Consider the following 20,887-nt stretch of genomic DNA (forward strand, 5'->3'; position numbering starts at 1 on the left):
CTATTTTAAAAAGTTTAAGTATTTAAAATGGATTAAAAATCATGTCTATACTCTGAGTTGCCATCGCCTGTAGTTTTATATAAAAATATTCGAGAAAGTTTAGGGTAAATCACTCCCGGTTTATTTCTTACGCAATTTTTTCGTTTCACTTTTTTTCGAAACAAGGACAACCAAATGCAAAAATATTTCTTTTAAAAAAACCAACAGTAATTTCTGTCTGTTACACTTTATATTTTTCATACAAAATTTAAAACATTAGCTTTGCAAGTAGTCTAAAAAGGTAAAGTTCTCATAAATATTAAAAGAAAACCATAACGATTTTAAGAAAATGATAGAGCTGTATGAATGGCATTCAAATCTTTCGAAATTGTAAATTCAAAACACTATGAGCGTCCCTTCTCAAATGGTGTAACATAAAATTAGACAACTTTCATTTTGGGAGAGGATCGGGGTTATAGCATTGATTAAATAAACGACATATAACGTCTTTCAATTGTTTTTCCATTAAAATTAAACCTTCTGTTTTTACCTCATCAGCCTACTCCTAGATAAACAGTGAAACACAGTGACACAACATGGATTTACAGGTCAGATTTTGTCATTTTAAAATTTACATTGATACGATATCTATTGCATTAATATGGGTTGGAAACTGGGCTTTTGTGTGGCTGGGGTGGGGGGCAGGGGACAGAGACAGTTGCTATTTTAAAAAGTAATTTAGAAACCAAATCTGAGTCGTTATTTCCTATTTTATAAAGACCATTTTTTTGTGAATTGTAAAAAAAAAATGTATCGTATAACTCTTAGTAGGTCTTTTAGAAAGAATGTATTGTTTTAGAAAAAAAAATAGTTTGATATTAGGAGAGGGTGGTATGCTGAGGTGTGACGTCATTTTTTGTGGATATGACTTAATGTAAAAATATCTGAAGGTAAAAAACTTTTTAAAATTGAAAAGTTCTTAAGAAATTTTGCTAATGGAATACTCAATGTTATAAGTATACTTTTACATTTTTCTTCTAAATTCTGTTTATTATACATTCATGTCGTTTTCAATTGATAAACTAGAGGTATTAAAAATGTAAATGCCAAGTTTGAAATGAAATAAACTGGACAACGATTTACGTCTGTACATCATTGGCAAGTGCTAGAGTCTAAGAAAGACTCCATTCAAAGCTCGGCATTGGCCCTTGTTGGTGTCTTGTACAGAAACGTTTTGCGTATAGTTCAAACAATGGAATAGTTTGTCAGGTCCTGTGGATATTTCATTCATATTTATATTCCAGTCAATCGGTGAAGCAGGGTTAATTCTCATGAAATTTTTGGGCAGCAAGCAACCGATGAAATAATATGCTCGAGACTGGGGTATTAGAGTACTTACTTAATCCTCTTCACTCCCTGTGGAGTATAGGGCAGCAACAAATCTCCGCCATTCCACTCTGTCCTCGGCGAGCCACTTTAGTTCATGCCGGGTCTTGCCAGTAGCCTGCACTTCTTCCATCTCTCTCCTCCATGTTCCCAGTGGTCTTCCTCTCTTTCGTTTACCAGGCCGAATCCACATCAGCGCCATGTTGGAGAGTCTTCTTTTGCTCATGCGTAGGACATGTCCCAGCCATCTCCATCTCCTCATTCGAACTTCTGAAACAATGTAGTTTAAACCTGTCCTTCGTCGTATTTCCTTGTTCGGGACTTTGTCGTACCACTTTATTCTGAGGATACGTTGGAGGGATCTTCTTTCAAAGCCTCTAAGTCGGCTCTCTCCTTTCTTGTTTAGTTTCCATGACTCTGCAGCATAGAGGAGTATAGAACGTACATTAGACTTGTAGATCCTTATTTTAGTTCTCTGCTGTAGTGAGGATGATTTCCAGATCCTTGCAAGTCTGTTGAAAGCTTGTGCTTCTGGTGGCTATTTCTTTCTCCATGTTGCCATTTGCTGATATATAGCTGCTGAGGTACTTAAAGGCTTCGACATCTTCTAGCTCTACTCCATTCGCAACGGTCGTGAGAGCACTTTTGGCTTTTACTTTCAATAGCTTGGTTTTCCCGTAGTTTATCTTTAGCCCTAAGGTTTTGGCAATTTGCTTTATTTTTGTGGTTTTTGCTTGGATGTCTTTCTGGTCAGATGAGAGTAATGCCAAGTCATCAGCAAAATCACAGTCCTCTTGGCCTATCCTCAGTGGCTCTTCTCACAATCCAATCTACTGCCACCAAAATGATGGGTTAAATCTGATGAAAATACCTGACGAAATTTTCGGGCAGCAAGCAACCGATGAAATAATATGTTCGAGCATGGGGTATTAGATTACCTCGAATAATTATTCATAACCAAATTATCACAACATATGGGCATAAATGCCGTTTTTTAAAACTCCAAATACTTTTAAAAAATGTCTCTGAAAGTTTGGAAGATAAAGTAAGTTCTATCTATAAAAACACACATGCAAATACTTCATAGGCGACTACCGCGTCTTGTAATGTCACAATCGCTTAATTACAATTCACCAGTTAAATTATTTCAATGCATGACCAATTGTTACTTTTATAAATGCTCCTTGTTTTTCTACAGGCCCTCGGTGATATTCTGTATGCCTTGTTTGAATTCTCCATGCTTTCAACCTTCGGCATATTTATTTTATGTGTCAGTCAAACCCTCGACTTGTTCAGGAAATCACAAGGTCCCCTCCACACAACAAGTCACAGATGGAAGGTAGCAGTGATCATTGGTGCCATCGCAGTCTTGTGAGTAACGGTTTATTAAATTGCACTTTGACCTTTTACATCACTAATTGTTAACTAAAATCAGCTGATAACATAATAAACCTACAAATATTATTTGAATTGTTATAACCAACAGGTAACTTTATTCTCTTACGTGTATTTATATTATAAAGAAATCTGTATTTTAAAAATAAAATTTAAATTGCAATTTTCGAGGATTGGCTGGTTAAGGCGTAATTTTTAGGTTGGGATTCTGACTGGGCTTCTGACTGGGGTTCTGACTTTCGGTGTGAAGATGGAAAATAGCGAGTTTTTTTTTATATCAAATTTAAAAAGCGATAAGTCGTTAAAAGACGTTCAATTTATGATAAAATACTTATAAATGGAATAAAAAATTACAAAAAGAACAATTCTTAATTTAGATGCATGAGTACAAATTTTAGTTGTTTCTCATTATTATAAGCATTTGGTTTCATTACAAATGATCTCAGGACAAGTGATCTCAGGCATTCTCAGGACAAATTATCTCAAGGACAAATAATCTCACGGACAAAAGATACCAGGAGACATATATCAGGACAAATGATCTCGGACAAAATATCTCAGACAAAATATCTCTAAGACAAATTTTAATAGTATAGGCCTATACGATGATTTTAGTTGATTTGAACAGTCTTTCTGTTGACTGTCATATGGGTTTGTTTATTTTTTTACACAAAATAATTGTGAATAAAATGAATTTGTTAAACTTAACGATACATCAAAAGATTTATTCAACTTAATCTTTGTAATAGCATTTGATTTGAAGAAGTAAAAATTAAAACAAACTTACTCCTTTAGCTTGAAAGCTATAATAAATGATAATGTATAAAAAAAAGTAAAGGTAGTTATACAATATTAATGTTCAAAACATGCGAAAAGTTTTCGAACATGTGATTGCAACGTAAAACCATTGTTTTTATTGCATCATCAACACAAACATGATTAGACCACTCCAATACTATGTGATCATCTATTGTGTGAACTCTTGCTCGACATGTTCTTACTTCACATTTCCAAATCTCTTTGCCTGCTGCCCCACTTATGGCGTTTACTAACAGAAATTCGCCAGAAACTAATGTCCTATGCCCTTTCTGTGATGTAACGAAAAAGGCCATAGCTGGGTAATCACCACTAATACTATTTTATTTGCATGCACACTACGACAAGCGCTTCTCCGCGATGACCGCTGTCGTTTAAATAAGCATTTGTCACCTGATCTCTAAGGTGTGACCGACGCATAACTATTGACTTTACATGCTAGTTGTATTGTCCATGGAGGGCGGAAGTCTTTCCTTTAAGGCCTGTCTCTGCTATCAAAGCGGGCTGCCACCTTGATACGAAGGTGTGTCTTCATTGTCATTTCATCCCCTTTGATCTAGTTTCGTCCACCTGACGTGGTGGAATTATCTTAGGTTTGGAAGCTCACCTATGCTGTCTGTCGACACATTTCTTTAATCTTCGCACACTATTATCGCAATTTTAAAATGTTTAGTGCAATATGACAAATTAATGCCCCAAACATTTCTTACAATTATTATTTAAGCTGATAAACAATCCTAATATATAAAAGGCCATGTGCGCTCTTCCCTCTCTCTCTCTCTCTCTCTCTCTCTCTCTCTCTCTCTCTCTCTCTCTCTCTCTCTCTGTCTGTCTGTCTGTCCGCAAAATATTTTCGCCGGACATCACGTCAGAATCGGCAGCGATATATACGAAAATAATATGTTAGATGTTTTAAATGTATAACCACAATTTTATTTAAAGAAGAAAAATACAAAATAAAGGCGTATTCGAATGTAGAGAAACAGTATTATTTTTGCAACCGGAAAAGTGTTTAAACTTGGGACAAGAACGCATTTAACAATGACGTAGCTTATTGTTTACACTAAAAAAAAGAGCACGAAACTGATGACGTCATCTTCCGAGTTTAGAATAAAAAGAAATGAACTATTTCATTCAAATATGATTTAGAGCTATGTACGCTATGAAATGTATACAATACGATTTTCTCGGCCTAAACTTACAAAATTATTTTATCTATTTGGATTCTAGATCTAGAGATTCTAGATCTAGATATTGATCTAGATCTAGATATTCTAGATCATATAGATCTAGAGATTCTAGATCTAGATCTAGATGATCTATAAAGCTAAGTTGTCGGGTGCCCGATAGGGCACTTCCCGGCGCCGCAGGCGCTTCAAATTTGGCAGGATCTTGCCTTGGGGCGACAGAACACGGGGGCCGGTTGGCCGAAAAGTCTACGATGAGGGGGTCAAAACTGACCTCGACTGACCGGCGCCTTATATGGGCGAATTAATTAAGCATTCAAATTCTCAATGTTTTCGAAAGCCTAAGCGAAGCTGGGCAGCATGCCTAGTATTAAATATAGTAAAGAAAACCACACTGCAGTCAATAAAAAAAAGTTCAAATCAACTAAAATCATCGAATATGCTATTAAAATTTAGTCTGAGATATTTTGTCTGAGATAGTTTGTCCATGGTATCATTTGTCCTGGTATATTTTGTCCTGGTATCTTTTATCTGTGAGATTATTTGTCCTTGAGATCATTTGTCCTGAGATCATTTGTCCTGAGATCATTTGTCCGTGAGATATTTTGTCTGAGATTTTTTGTCTTAGATCATTTGCCCTGAGATCATTTGTCCTGTCACCAAGCATTTATTTAAACTTGATTCCTCTGTTAATCTGTCTGTCTGGATCGAAAATGGCAGGCGAACTTTTGAACTCTTCTAGCCTGTCAATTTTTCAGAAACATGGCACGTAGGTCAAGACCCAATGAAAGTGCAAACGGACATCAATTTTCACTTAATTTGATGCTTAATTGATTTTTTTATTATAAATTCCCTGTATAAAGTACTATTTACTGCGCACAATTTTCGTGTTTATTTGGTTCGCATTTTTTTTAGTCATGAAAATCTATTGCATTAAACATTTTAAGTACTGAAAGGAAAATTCATAAAAAAACGTTTTTAATAATAAGCTTTTATATAATTATACACTTACAATAAGATATAAATGATTTTCTTTAATATGTAATAATGAACTACTATTTAAATAATTAAAACTAAAAGCGTTTGTCGTTTCTTAAATTTTAGTAAAGATTTGTAACTTTAGCAAATTATTTGTACCCAGATTGTGCGGATGTTGCGTCCTCGTTACTAACCAACAAGTAAACATCGCAAAAGAAGAGTTGGAGCTACAATACAACAAGAGCTGCTATGATAATGAACCAAATGTAAGTCTATTAAAGTTTAACTCATTTTTAAATTGATTTCTAAGCATGTAATTTGTATTTTGTTTACTATATACCCGTACCTGACAGGCCCTGCCTTGGCATTTAAGGTTAAAGTTATTTGTATATGGACGTGATTTATGTGCGCATTAAGCATTATATACCCTGTGCTCCCCGATGGTTGGGATATTGTAGAACTTTTTCAACTGAAGGCTTATATTTAAATATGTTGTTTTTTGTGTGAAAATATAAACACAATCGCAAACATAAAAAAAATGCAAATATAAACGGAAACAAACACAAACTTTGATTTAACATTTTTTTTAAACGCAAAATCAAACATAAACTCAAACTTAAACGCAAACGCAAACGCAAAACATATACGCGAACATAAACACAAACATTAGTGCAAACGGATCAATAAACGTAAAATAGAGGAAATTTAGGAAAAACTTCTAAATTGTTATTTATTAAAAATAATAAATAGTAAACATTTCATTCATTGTATACAATAAATAAAAGGGAGTACTAAGCTATTTTACCTATTAGATTGCACTTTATCAATCCATGCTAATTATATAATTTTTTTCCAACATCAAAAGAAAATAAAAACAAAAATTCTCATGTACTTTTTGAAGTCATCTATTAAAAGAATTAATTGGTGCAAAGGGATGTAATGTGTATACTTTTTTGATACAAAATCAGATTTTTGTGAAGGGTTATATTTGTTTGACGTTGCTCGGTACGTCAATTAAATTTATAAATTGCAAAATGAAAATGTGTTTTCAAAATGATCAATATTAATTTTTTCGGACTTCAATTTTGATTTAAGTACAAAAATAAATTACATATTGGAAATTATATATATATATATATATATATATATATATATATATATATATATATATATATATATATATATATATATATATATATATATATAAAGATATACCTAGGGGCCGAAAGTTTTTATTGCCTTTTTTTCTAGTTCCGACACTGTGGGTAATGTGTTATTTTGTTTCTTTTCTTCTGAAACTGATCTGCAGTCTAGCTCTATTTGGTTCGCTTTAGAGAAGAAGATAACTGATAATTTAAGCCTTGTCATTGGTAAGTTATTTTTATATCTATTTCGCTTTTTAGTCTATGATTGTAGATTATTAAGTTGACATTCTAAATACATTTGAACTAAACCTTTTGATATTTCTAAGCATAATTCAAACACTGATCTAAGCAGAATATTTCTATAGAGGTGTTTTTAAAGATTTTTTTTTTTAATTTAGCTTTTATTTTTTAATTTTAAGTAATTTTTGCCAAATAATAGCATTTTTAAAATTAAATTTGAAGGTAATGTTTCCCTATCTCTTTCTCTATCCTATGTCATTTTCTCTATCGCTGTCGCTATCCCTTATATGTAGCTGTAGCTATCCATACCTTTATTTATACCCCGATCATTATTTCTAAATTAAAACTATCATTTTCCCTATTTGTGTCCCTATTCCATTTGATTTTCTATATTGTAATCCCTTTATATTCCTCTATTAATGTCCCAATCCAATTTCATTTCACCTATCGCTGTTCCTTTCCATTATCTATTCCTATAACTATACATCTGTACATATCTGTACATCCACTAAGATAATAATCCCAAAGTATTCATTTTTTTCAGATGAAAAAGACTTTACTGAAGAGGGACATAGGAGAATACTAACAGAAATTGATGGCCTTCCTAAATTTATCAAAATGTTACAGGATTTGGAAAACGGTAAGAAATAATATTTCAAGTGTCCCCAACCGTCCGCCCCTTCCCCGGAGAAAAAAACTGTAACAAACATTGACGGACGGCTGCTTTTCACCGAGCAGTTAATCGTCTTTAGATATCCCGACGCACCGATGGTGTTTCACAAATATTTTAAGTTGTGAACTTTATTAAGCACGTAGAGAACAGTCTCTGGCCAGCGTGTCAAAGCCTATTCGTCGCCTTGCTTAGTTACTGACGGGAAGTACACAAGCAGAATATACAGTCTAAAGACATAGCCATGATATATGTCATATAGAACGAGATAGAGCTATCATAAGTGTGGTATTGCTATCTCACGATTTAAATACTTTGTAATGAAACAGGTTTATTTTCTAAATTAGGAAATGATTTAATTTAAAATTTAGTGACAGTCTACCTCTCTCTCTCTCTCTCTCTCTCTCTCTCTCTCTCTATATATATATATATATATATATATATATATATATATATTACGGTCAAAGCCCGAAGTCGGCCAAAGCGCGCACTGGCCGGCCAAAGCGCGCACTGGCCAACATCGCCTCTCACTAATAGGTTAAAGTCCGAAACTTAACTTGATTTCGGCCTTTGGCCGGCCAGTCCGCGGATCAAAGTCCTAATTAGAAGATCATCTGGCTAGGGACGACCGACCAAAGTCCTAATTAGAAGATCATGAGCAGATTTAGTTTTTTTTTTCATACCGTAAGGATCACGAAATTAAGTCTTTATTGATTATTAAACCTCACCCCGAATAATGAAAACGCGATCACAACTTAATCTAGAATGGACATCCAGCCATTGCGCGCATTGGCTGGCCAATGTGTGAAATACATTGTCAATTTTTTAAAATTCGGACTTTGGCCATCACGTCCCGGCCAGTGCGTGCATTGGCCGGCCAATGTAGGAAATACGCTGTCAAGTTAAAGGTCTTCGGACTTTTGGCCAGTACGTCCCGGCCAGCGCGCGCATTGGCCGGCCAATGTACGAAATACGCTCTCAGTGCAAAGCTCATCGGCTTTAGCCAAAAGAACGGCCAATGCGCACATTGGCCGGCCAATGCGGGCTTTGGCCGCATTTCGGGCTTTGACCGTAACATATATATATATATATATATATATATATATATATATATATATATATATATATATATATAGAGAGAGAGAGAGAGAGAGAGAGAGAGAGAGAGAGAGCGAGAGAGAGAGAGAGAGAACGAGGGAGAAAGATTTAGTTGTGTAGATGTAGATGTAAATATATATAGGGTGGTGTGAGAGAGGGTGGGGGGGGGGACTTTTTTATTCTTCTAATTCTTCCATTACGTCTCTCCGACCCACCCAAACTGAGCAGTACAAATTTTCATATAAACACGATCTTAATCCGGATTGCGCTTGCGCTTCCAACTTTCTCATGCCTAAGTTTTGTTTTATTATTTGACAAACACGTTTTTTAGACATGAGGTCAACTTGAGCGATGTTATCATCAGTCGTTTTAATTTTTTTTTGCCCTTCCTCCTAATGTTTCGTCTTCTAAGCTGGTTCATAAAATCCAAATGAATGCTAAATATCTGATTATCCGAAATGGCCAACATGTTGTAAGTAATGTCAACACATTTCTCAAGCTTTTTTAAAAAATGTAATGCAATCTTGTACAAGTCGTAAACGTAAAGCTTTTCGTTATTAATTTTAGTATAAAATACATTACATAACTTTGTATGTGAGTGTTTGTGTTCTCGTGTGCGTGCGTTCTTGCGTGTGCACGTCCGTAGTGTGTTGTGTGTGCGTGTGTATGTGTGTGCGTATGCGTGTGCGTGTGTATGTAAATAAATATACTAATTCATGTTTCAACAGACGTAACAGACGTTGTTAAGAACAATTCCAAACAAACTAACGATCTTGTAGCCTTGGATAATGCCATGAAAGATTTTTTCAACCTAACTATTAGTACAACAGAGCAGTTATCGACAGTTGGTGATGTTCAATTACTGAACAAGTGTAGTGTCGATGACACTAATTTGAATACATCCTTTGTAAGTCTAACACTAATTTGCTTTGTAAAGACTGATATAAATTTATATGATAAATGGTTGGTTTTTTTTTTTTTTTTTTTTTTTTTACTTTCTCGTATATACGAAGTATAGAGAAAGTCTTGTAATCGTGCAAAAAAAAATCGAGATTTTTACAAATCTCGACGTTTTACACCTCACTGATACGGAAAAACATAATTTTGCAATCTTGTCCGTATGTCTGAGTGTGTGTCTGTGTGTGTCTGTGTGTGTATATAAACACGATAACTTGAGTACCGTTACAGCTAGGTTGATGAAATTTCATATATAAGTATTTTATCACAATCGTAGATCCGTATCAACTTTTGAGCGATTTCCGATAACTGAAAGTGGTACTTTTTCTACTTTGAATTTTCCAAAAGCCTATAACTTGAGTACTATTTCAGATAGATGAATGAAATTTCATATTTAAGTAAAAGATCTAATTCTCTACCTTCTGTCAAATTGTGAGTAATTTCCGTTGACCGGAAGTACTAATTTACGCTATTTCCGATTTCTCAAAAACGCATGTAAATTTATAAAGTACTAATAATATTGCGCACTATTATGAACATCTTTATTTTGGCGTTAACTTGGTGTGCAATTCTTTTTTCTACGAGATTTTATTCTATTTTAAAAACTTTAAGTATTTAAAATGGAGTTCCCATCCCCTGTTGTTTTATATAAGAATATTCGAGAAAGTTTAGGGGAGATCACTCCCGGTTTATTTGTCTTGTTTTCTAAATACATTCTAAAGAATTATGTGGGTTTCGTTAAATGATTTGACTCGTACGTAGAACACAACTATGTTCAATGTCAGGTTTACTTGAGAACTTTATTAAACACGTAGAGAACAGTCTCTGGCAAGCATGTCAAAGCTAATACGTCGCTTTGCTTAGTTACTGACAGGAAGTACACAAATAGAACATACTCAAAAGACATAGCCATGATATATGTAATGCAAGGGAAGCTATTAGGGTGCATCCATTTATGTCGTCCTCATGGTGGGGGGGGGGGGGGGATAAATAGACTTTTATGGACGCCTGTGGACTGGGGGGCATATTTTTACAAAATCAGGTGTGTTTTTTTTTTGCACGATTACAACATTTTCATTGTACTTCGTATACGAGAAAAGTAAAATGGTGCATAAAATCGAGAGGTTTACAGCATCCATGCACGATTACTCTTTTAATAAAGAATAAAGTTTTTTTAGATAGTCTTGTCACATTCACACGGCAAGTTTACACGCCGTAGATTAACGGACATCGTAGAAAAGTATTATTTCTAAAAATAAATTCCTAGCCTAACATTTTCCAGACTTTTCAAAAAGCCAGCCCTATAACGGGTGGTTTTCCAGACTTATAAATCTCTATCATTTACTTTTCTAGACATTTTCCAGACTTAGCACGAATGTTACCGCGTCTAATGCATTGAGTAATTTTGTGGGTATAAAACGAGATATAAAGAGATATAAAGTAAACAGAGATAGAGGTCATGAGCCTTACAAATGTATTGATTATACGGAATCTACCAGTGCAGAAAAAAAATCATTATTTAATGCTTTGCAGTTTTTTGGATAACATATATTATAGAGCATAATTTATACTATCGTTTAAAATAAACCATTTTTGGAACATTTTCTATGCTCTGCTTTTAATATTTAGGCCTAGTTAAGATGTGGGACTGGGTGTGGGGGTAAAAAAATTCCAAATTTTTGTAGACGTCATAAATGGATAACCCTTTACTAACAAAACATAATGTAACAAGTTTATCATAAAGTTTGCAATTTAAATGTATGCTTCTTAGCTTGCTTTTGATACTTTTGTAACTCTTTCTTGACTTGAATCAGTTCTCAAGCACAGTTGATAGCTTACCTATCTTGAATGAAAAGCTAAAAAACAGGGCATCAGCTATCAGTGATGTAAGTATATAGAAACGTTAAATCTGTGTACATTACGTTTAGCATTTCATGTATTTCATAGGACTTGCATTTATAATATACTTAGTATTAATATTATTATAGCATGTAATCACATGTAAGACATTCTGCTCACTCAAATTGAAGAGTTTTATTTATAACACATTCCATTATTTTTAAAACTCAAATTATTTTTCTGATATTAAATTATACTAGACTACGCATTGTCCTTGGATAACTGGATTTTAGGGGTTATCCATAAATGACAACACGTTTGTTTGGCGATTTTTCCCCACCCCGTCTCCACTGCGTAAGTAACGTCATGTTTATTTTAAGAATTTTAACTTTTCCCTTCCCCTCCCCAGTGTCATACAGCGTCACAAAAACCCATAAACTTTTTCTTTGAAAGCCATCACAATTTTCTCGTGACAAAGTTATATTTTTGTATAAAGAACATTTACTCAAAGTATGGTGGGCATTGTTTAATAATTTAAAAATTAGTTTGGTTTTTAGTGTTAAAAAACTGCGAACTGAGAAAAACAGCAAAAAGTAACAAAAAGTAGGTCACGAAAATACAATATCTGTGTAATTTCTAGAGCAGATTGTTAACTTTGGGTGTTTCTGAGTTTATGGAAAATACGATTATCAAATACATGAGAAATATAGCTTTCCAACTATGCCATATACAATTTGATGACGGATATAAAACTTTTTGTAGAGAGCTTCTAAGTTTGGGAAAAAATAATATTTTTTTTAATTAATAGGGACATAAAAATGGTATTTTAAACAAATGCATTGTTTTTCTCTTTTAAGTTATTGTTTTCTTAATACAAAAACGTGGACAAAGTATCTAAAAGTGAAAGAAACCCATTACGAACGAAAATCCATGGAATTTTGTGATTTAGTATTGAGCACATCACCTTAAATTAAAAATAATATAGGCGCTTAATTAAATCGGCACCTACAAGCACCGTCAGTAGATAAAGGGTGTAAGGACTTCATAAGCTTAATAAAGTAACAATTATTTATTGTGTTTTTTTTAACTTTTTGTTTTGTTTCTAACCAATTAATTTTGGTTTGGCTTATCGGTAGATCTAAAATCTAGAATATCTAGATCTAGATAAATTTATTGCATAGTCAAATTAGAAGAACTGCCCAGCGTATCCTATTGAAAATTGCTAATGGTGTTGGAACCTAATAAAAACAGCTAGCAGACGTATCGTTAAAGGTAGGCCTATAGCCTACACACAATTTATCTTTATAACGCGTTAAACTTTTGAATGGGCAACATGGTCTTATATAGAAGCTGCCATGTTTGTTGTGAAAATAAGTAAATAAATCTAGTGACGTAACTAAAATAACGTCTTTGTTCTGAACTTTTATAATTAAATGGACGTATCTACAATTAAATACATCAATAAATTAATTAACGTCTTTAAATAAATATGTGTTTAACAGTTTGGTAAAAAAAGAAAATTATTCTCTAGATAAATGCGTAATTTACAGTTCTACACCTAATGCAAATGCTCTCATCTAATTGAACCAATAAACAAAATTAAATATATAAATATACAAACTTCTAACTTTTTATAGTACATAGATATATTATTTTGAAATATTTGTGTTAAATGCATGTTAAATGACAATTGATTTAAAAATATGTTACATTTCAGAAAAGAAAACGTTTAGTGAATTTTAGCATATGGTTTGATGCAATATTGAAAAGACATTTAAAAGGTTGGCTGTCTATTCACTATTATTTGGTACATTATGTTCAAATATTTTTACAACATAGAACTTTGATCAAATTGATATTACAAAATTTTTAATTTTTAAATATTTTTTTTGTAATTTAATACAAAATACACAAACAGAAATAGATAACGGTTACCATAAAACAGTATTCACAAAAACCGAATAAAACATTTTTTTAAATTTTAAATGCAGGAAAATAATTCTAAATTTACTAAAGGAATATATTTCTTTTAGAACTTGTAACAAATGTACAGAAGAGATTCATTTGGAACGCAACATTAAAGATAACTAGTTTACAGAATCAAGTAAGTTCACAAATCATAATATATAAAAGCCCATGTGTGCACTTCTCTCTATCTCTCTATTTCTCTCTCTCTCTCTCTCTCTCTCTCTCTCTCTCTCTCTCTGTGTCTGAAACATTTTAGGCGATGTGATCATTATGTTCAGCTATCTATGTTATGTGTTTATATATTATAAATGTATTAAATAAATTTTATTTAAAGCAGGAAAATAAAAAAGGGATATTCGAATGTAGAATTACAAATTTAACTATGCCGCCGGTAAAGTGTTTATTGTCGTGACAAGAACGCAATAAAAATGAAGTCACATGCCACATGTTGAAACTACGGAAAAAACAAAACTCTAATGGCGTCATCTTCCAATTTTAGAATTCGAAGAAATGAAATATTCATTCAAATTTGATTTAGATCTAGGCCCTACTTATCAAGACGTACTCCATGAAATGTATACAATTTTCTCGGCCTAAACTAATAAAATTTACTTTTAAAAACAACATAACTACCATTGAACAGCCGGATTTTTAACGAAATCATTTAAGTCTCTTAATTTTAAGTCTCTTAATCAGCGTGTACATTTAATATGGTGTTCTGTTGACTAATAATGTATATAATTTGGTATTGATTTTTCTAATAGGTATTATTAGTCTATGTTATTATAAATGTGTCGGATTTTTATGCTATTTAGTTATGTTTTTTGTTTTGTCACTAGTATCGTTCAACGTGTAGTAAAACATTGCGTTTGGACCAATAACTATTTTAAGAAATATTTTTCTCAAACAAGAATAACATTAAAATATAGGCATATATATATATATATATATATATATATATAGGCTAGTAGTAAAATAAAATTCAGATCATTATTATCAATAGGTACGTATCGGGCTAATGCATGGATTATGACAACTAGGAAATGTTATTTTAAAACGTTTGTTATCTTTTTGGTAAATAGTTCAAATAGTTTTTTGAAATATCAGTTTTTATCAATAAATTTATCTAATCTCATCAGTCTGAAAATCATATTTTGAATTCAAGAACTGAAATTAGAAAAGGCTTGAAACATGCAACTGATAGTGAGTTCAAAAGGTGAGTGAGCTTTTTTAAAAAAAAATATGCATTGGTGTCCAGCACATAGAATAATTTTTAACTGCAAGTAAAAAATGAGAATGTTAAAGATAAACATTTATGGGGCTAATAAATTCGGTACATTGCTTTTTTTTTAGTAAGCATGCATATATCATTCTATAACAGATTGAGTTGTTTTTTTCTATACCTAAATATATTTCTAATTGTATTAAAAAATTAAATTCTGCTGCACATGAAAAAACGAACATTAATCTCAACATTAACCTTTTTTAATTAATTGCAGAAGAATCCAATTTAATAAATTATACATTTTTGGCAAACACATGGCTTTATAGATGTGTTTTAGTTATTAAAAAATCGTATTGGCTGAAAAATGCAAAATCTTCAGAAAATAAAATTTGGCAAGGCGAGCACTTTTATTTTAACATGTTACTAGTATACTAGCTACTTCATCTCTTGAAATAACTGATATTTAAGCAGTTTTTAAAATTAAATCTATAAAGGAATATCAATTATTAAAAGCTACTGATTAATCCAAATTACTTGTCTTTTAAAACAGTTGTAAGAGGACGAGTAAATAGGGTTTTCAGCTTCAGTTTTACTTATGCTATCAAATTACTTGGTTTATGATGTATTTTATTTTCAGTTTTAATTTCAAATATTTGTCTCTAGGTGGGCAGGTGGTCTATGTTTAGGATGCTGTGTCGTAACTCTTGCAATTATACTTGCGATACTGATATATCAGGTGCCAAAAAACACAGGAAATAGATCCAGCTCTGTCCAAGGAAGACATGTGATCAAAACGTAAATAGATAAAACTGTAAATTAAAATTTGAAAATTCATTAATTTCATATAAAATTTAACATTCATTTAGCTTGTAAGTCTATATATTAAAATATATGTTTAAAATGTGATACTATTAGTGCTTATGTTAAAATTGATATTTATGATCTCTAAAAACTTATAAACATACCTTATAGAGTGTTTTTTTTTTAATCTTAGGAGATCATCTATAATGCTTATCTGTGGGTTTACCCTACTTTGGACTGCCTTGGTTGTTTTGGTAACAAAAGCACCCGCTGGAAGAATTTGCGTGGCTAACACAGACCAGATGCACACGGTAAATATAAATATCAATTTATTAATTGGTGGTATTACGTACCTCTTCCTCTGGTAAAGATAACGCAATACCCGGATTCGTTTTGGATGGTCTTAGACCAGGGGTCGGCAACGTTTTGAGACGGAAGAGCCAAAAGTTACAATTTTCAATATTTCCCATTTTCAAAGAGCCACAAACATTTTTCTTATTTTATTAGGAATAGGTAAATAAATTTGATTTGTTATTTAAAATAAATAAATTTAAATATGAAATAATATTTATTCATATGAAAATATACACTTGTTTCGCCAGAATAATGAAATTAGTAAACAAAAAGTGAAAATATAGGACTATCCAGAGGCGTAGTGACCCTTCCCGGCGCCCGGGGACAAACTTTCGATTTGCACCCCCTCCTCCCTCAAACTTTCGATTTGCACCCCCCCCCCCCCCCTCAAACTTTTGATTTGCACCCCCCCCCCTCCTCTCAAACTTTCGATTTGCACCACCCTCCCCCCTCAAACTTTTGATTTGCATCCCCCCCTCAAACTTTCGATTACTTTTTCCAACCCATTTTGGCGCCCCTAAGGTCGGCGCCCGGGAACATGTGTCGTCCCCCTGCCCCCCCCCCCCCCCCCACCATCGCTACGCCTCTGGTACTATCCCAATCCGTAATAGAAACAGTCAACTTCTTTTTTTTTTTTTTCTTTCTTCACTGACTTCACCGGCTTAGAAGGTGTCTCCCATTAGCCAGGCAGGCCTCAATTCGGCAAACTCCGACCAACTGGCTTGGATATTTGTATGATTACCGTGTCTGTCGCTTCTGTCCTTTGGTTCTCATCAGGCTTATCTTCCACCCCACTGAACGCAGGGTAAACTCGTACCCCACCGTCAAGTACCCGGCTCAACAGTAGGAAGCTAAAAAGCTACGTCACTAACGTCAAATTAATGATTACTGACGGATAGGGAAATGCATTCTGAATAAAATCACATTCCACATTGAACGATATTCGAAAATGTCGGCACATGGGCAGTGGCAAAGCATGGAGTTGTGTTATTCTTAATATTTTAGTTTCTTTTAGGTTGTGTTAGTTACCTATACATTATTAAAACGAGACACATAAAAATACTGAATACACTGGTACTTGCTGCTTAAACTAGAAAATACAACATGTCGTTGTACGTGGCTCTCTCTCCTGTGGATATCTAGTCGGATGCCGTGCGAGGAAAATGCGTGCTTTTTATACGACTCCAAAATTATGGGATGTCGACTTCAATTTGAAGGACCATTGGGAGGAAGTAGCCAAAGCACGAGCCAAACGAACTCAGTAATGAATACTATCACATGAGTGTGATGGAAAATTTCTTCCTTAAACAACAGACCACTCAAGGCCAATTAAATATTCATAAAATCAAACAATTTTTAAAAAAAGAAGACCTAAGTAGGTCACAGTGGATACATTGAAACACAGGCATGGAGATTATTTTTATTAAAAAAAACTTTTCTGAACAACCAATGGAATATGTTGCTTTCAAACGCTAATTACGAGGCAGAATTATACAATCAAAGTAGCCTGTTAAGATTTAAAGGAAAATACTATACCATCGATCATCTTTTCTTGTTTGTGCCTAAGAAACATGGATGGGGTGAAGTAGACTTCATCTCTTTTAGGTACACATTAGATGTTGGTGGACACAGAGAATTTCTACATACTTGAACCCGGATTCAAGCTCGAGACTTTTTGCTAAGCACCCTAGATTTCTACAGCTAGGCCACGTCGTTGTCCACCCCCCACCTCCCCCCCCCCCCCCTTAGCACATCGAACACCCCCACAACCAGGAAAATAGATTTTTAAAAGCAGGAATGATCTCCCATAAACTTTCTCCTATATTCTTGAGTAGTGCAATCGGGCTATATTAAAGTTTATTTTTTTTATTTTGTTATACTTAAAAAAAGAATATTGCACCGAACTATAAAGATGAAATGGACTTTGTTTCGCTGTTTTAGTTTTACTATTCTGTCACTCTGTCAAGAACGTTTTAGTTTTAGAGAAGACACAAGGAAAATAAAATGTTTAACAGGGAAATATAGTGACGTCACATAAAAACTAATAGGTATTTATGAACATGAAAAGAATCAAAGTTTAAACACCGAAAATGTGTACACAATAAAATTGACGGACAAATCAACAGTTGGAGAGGCTAGCCCAGGACAGAGATGCCTGACACCAAGAAGATTTGATACATCTTGCAACTCAACATTTCAATTCAGTTAAAGAACAAAAAAGTCAAATTAAATGCGTTGCCCTTTACAAAAATTATGCTGTCTGAAAAATTATACAAATTTCATCCATTTACTTTTATTTATAGATGACTAACAAAAAAAGCACTTACTTTTGAAAAATAATGTAATTAACATGGATCGATATCGAGTGGTAGGTAAAACACAAGTGTTTTAAATACGAAATTCATGTTTATTTTACTAAGTGAATGTACTGTGAGCTAAATATTATTTTTAATCAATAACAGTTTAGAACCCGTTCCTAAATGTCCTCTATGTTTACGTATGTTTCCGTTTGCGTTATAGTTTGCGTTTATTAGTTCCGTTATTTTTGTTTGCATTAATGTTTGAATTTGCGTCAATGTTTATGATTATGTTTGTAATTATCTTTCCTTTGCGTTTATGTATTATTTTGTGTTTATATTTATATTTTCACAAACTTTCATGTTTACAAATAGAGCTTAAATTGAACATTTTTTATATTTAATATAAAATGTTTAATTATATTCCCATATCCCGAGGAGTGCAGGGAATATGGTGCTTAATGAGGACACACCCCTTTACAGATACGTTTATCTCAAATTCGCTAAGCAGTTCGTTATACGTTCCGCACATTGTTTTTTTAATGTCTTTCTTACACAAAGAAAAACAAATTAAATGATTTAACATGTTTATACCTAAAGTTTAAACCTAAATCAAAGTATTTTTATGGCATGCAACACTTTAGTATACCTAACATACATATTTACCTATTTTGTTTAAATCTTTTAGATGTGCGTGGTCGAGTCGGTAAAGCTCATGGTTGCTAAACTTAAAAAAGTCTCGAGTTCAAACCCTCGGGCAGATGAGGCTCGTTAGCTGGGGACAGCCACTCTTCTAGGAGAGACAACTCCAAAATTAAACAACTGCTGCCTTGTAGTTTGTTCTTGGTTGAACAAAGGCTATGGAAGCAAATCCAAAAAAGAAAAGCAGGCTGAAATCGGAGTCAATGGCCTCAATGGCGCATAACCAGTTGACACGTAACGCTTAATTGTGTTGGAGGCGTGGTCGAGTCGGCAAAAAGCTCATGGTTGATAAATTCGAACAAAGTCTCGAGTTCAAACCCACTGGCAGATAAATCTTGATCCCCTTCATCACTAATAATTAAGAACGAAGAAGAAGAAGAAGAAAACAAATCTTTCATGATCAGTTATGTTGGTATAATTTTATTTTCCAGACAAAATAATTCTGATAAAAGCGCTGAGTAACCATGCTGGAAAAAAAAAACGATCATCTTTAAGTGTTTTTTTTAGTGGGCTGATGAAGTAGAGTTTTATCAATTTATGTGTCGTTTGAATATGAGAAATATCAATTTTCATCCGCCTGTTTTCCATAACGTATGTACATGTCCCAGCTACGTCCTACATAATTGGGTCCGGTGTCTGAACCCGATACACTGGGACTGCAGCCGAGCGTAAACCACTTCCCCCCTCCCCCATCCAAGCTTTCGCACTGACGTATCAAATTGTTTAAGTAATAAAATAAGCTACAGGAGGGAAGAATGGTTAGTGAATTTTTATTTGAAACGGTTTTTGTTTAATGACAAATAGTGTTAAGTTTATAATTCTTCAGTATAAGTTTAGGGTTATGAATTAGGTAATATATTTTTTTCTAAAACCTAAGCAAAGTTAGGAAAATGTATAGTGAATATTAAAATGTATAATTTGTGAACATTGGTGACTTTTATTATACCCCCCTCTCTCTCTCTCTCTCTCTCTATATATATATATATATATATATATATATATATATATATATATATATGTATATATATATATATATATATATATATATATATATATATATATATATATATATATATATATAAATATATATATATATATATCACTATATCTATAATATAAGCGGGCTGAGCGTGTGTCAGTCCTTCCTTCCTTCTGTCATCGCTATAGCTTTTGGAACCATAAAAGTAAACATTCGCACCATGCTGTGCTTTTCAGTGCACCGCAGTGTCTTATTATAAGTATCAGAGTAGGGTTTGTTTATATAGCGGCATAGAGCTATTTTATAATTGCCACGGTTTTTACTCTTTCGCATAACGTCAAGAAAATATTAAATACACGCAAACTGCTAAAACGTATTAAAAAGATTAATGTCAAATATCATTTTCGTTTATATTCCTAGAAAAAGTGGATACATTTTAATAACATAATAACAGTACGATAGAAAAATTTAATTAAACTGCTTAGTAATTTTGCCAATGGAGGTAATTCAAAGATAAATTGAACTCACGCTAAAAATGTGAATGCAAAATCTGCAAGACGGAATAATTGTTGGAATAATATAATTAGCAAAATGTGAATGCAAATTATGCAGACGTGTAAGAGTACATTATTGTTGGAATATTATTATTAGCATTGATTGATAAAAGGCTATCTTTTATTAATTTTATTCACTGAATGTACTGTTTACTAATTATAATTTTTAATCAACTATTCTCCATTACTATATTAAGCCATCACGTTCATTAGGTGCGCAATGGTTTTAGTCATGAAACTTTATTGTAAATTTTTAAAAGTACTGAAAAAAATGCATGAATTTATAAAGTGCAATATGGTCGGTAAAACACGGATAT

The 20,887-nt window shown here is 33.1% G+C and overlaps 1 protein-coding gene across 1 annotated transcript in view; it reads left to right on the forward strand.

Moving 5' to 3' along the window:
* The first annotated feature begins 544 nt into the window (after positions 1-544).
* Positions 545-20,887, forward strand: part of LOC131944590 (uncharacterized) — a 32,588-nt gene continuing 12,245 nt past the window's right edge. Inside the window, exons 1-12 of the mRNA XM_059305275.1 lie at positions 545-587; positions 2,564-2,736; positions 5,905-6,007; positions 7,051-7,111; positions 7,671-7,766; positions 9,623-9,801; positions 11,666-11,737; positions 13,408-13,471; positions 13,724-13,794; positions 14,798-14,874; positions 15,547-15,678; positions 15,878-15,995. Of these exons, the coding sequence (XP_059161258.1) occupies positions 576-587; positions 2,564-2,736; positions 5,905-6,007; positions 7,051-7,111; positions 7,671-7,766; positions 9,623-9,801; positions 11,666-11,737; positions 13,408-13,471; positions 13,724-13,794; positions 14,798-14,874; positions 15,547-15,678; positions 15,878-15,995 (1,158 nt within the window). The 5' untranslated portion in view covers positions 545-575. The remainder of the gene's footprint in view (positions 588-2,563; positions 2,737-5,904; positions 6,008-7,050; positions 7,112-7,670; positions 7,767-9,622; positions 9,802-11,665; positions 11,738-13,407; positions 13,472-13,723; positions 13,795-14,797; positions 14,875-15,546; positions 15,679-15,877; positions 15,996-20,887) is intronic.

This window comes from Physella acuta, unplaced genomic scaffold (assembly GCF_028476545.2).
Source record: "Physella acuta isolate Inbredline_101_S28 unplaced genomic scaffold, ASM2847654v3 ptg000499l, whole genome shotgun sequence".
Taxonomy (NCBI): domain Eukaryota; kingdom Metazoa; phylum Mollusca; class Gastropoda; family Physidae; genus Physella; species Physella acuta.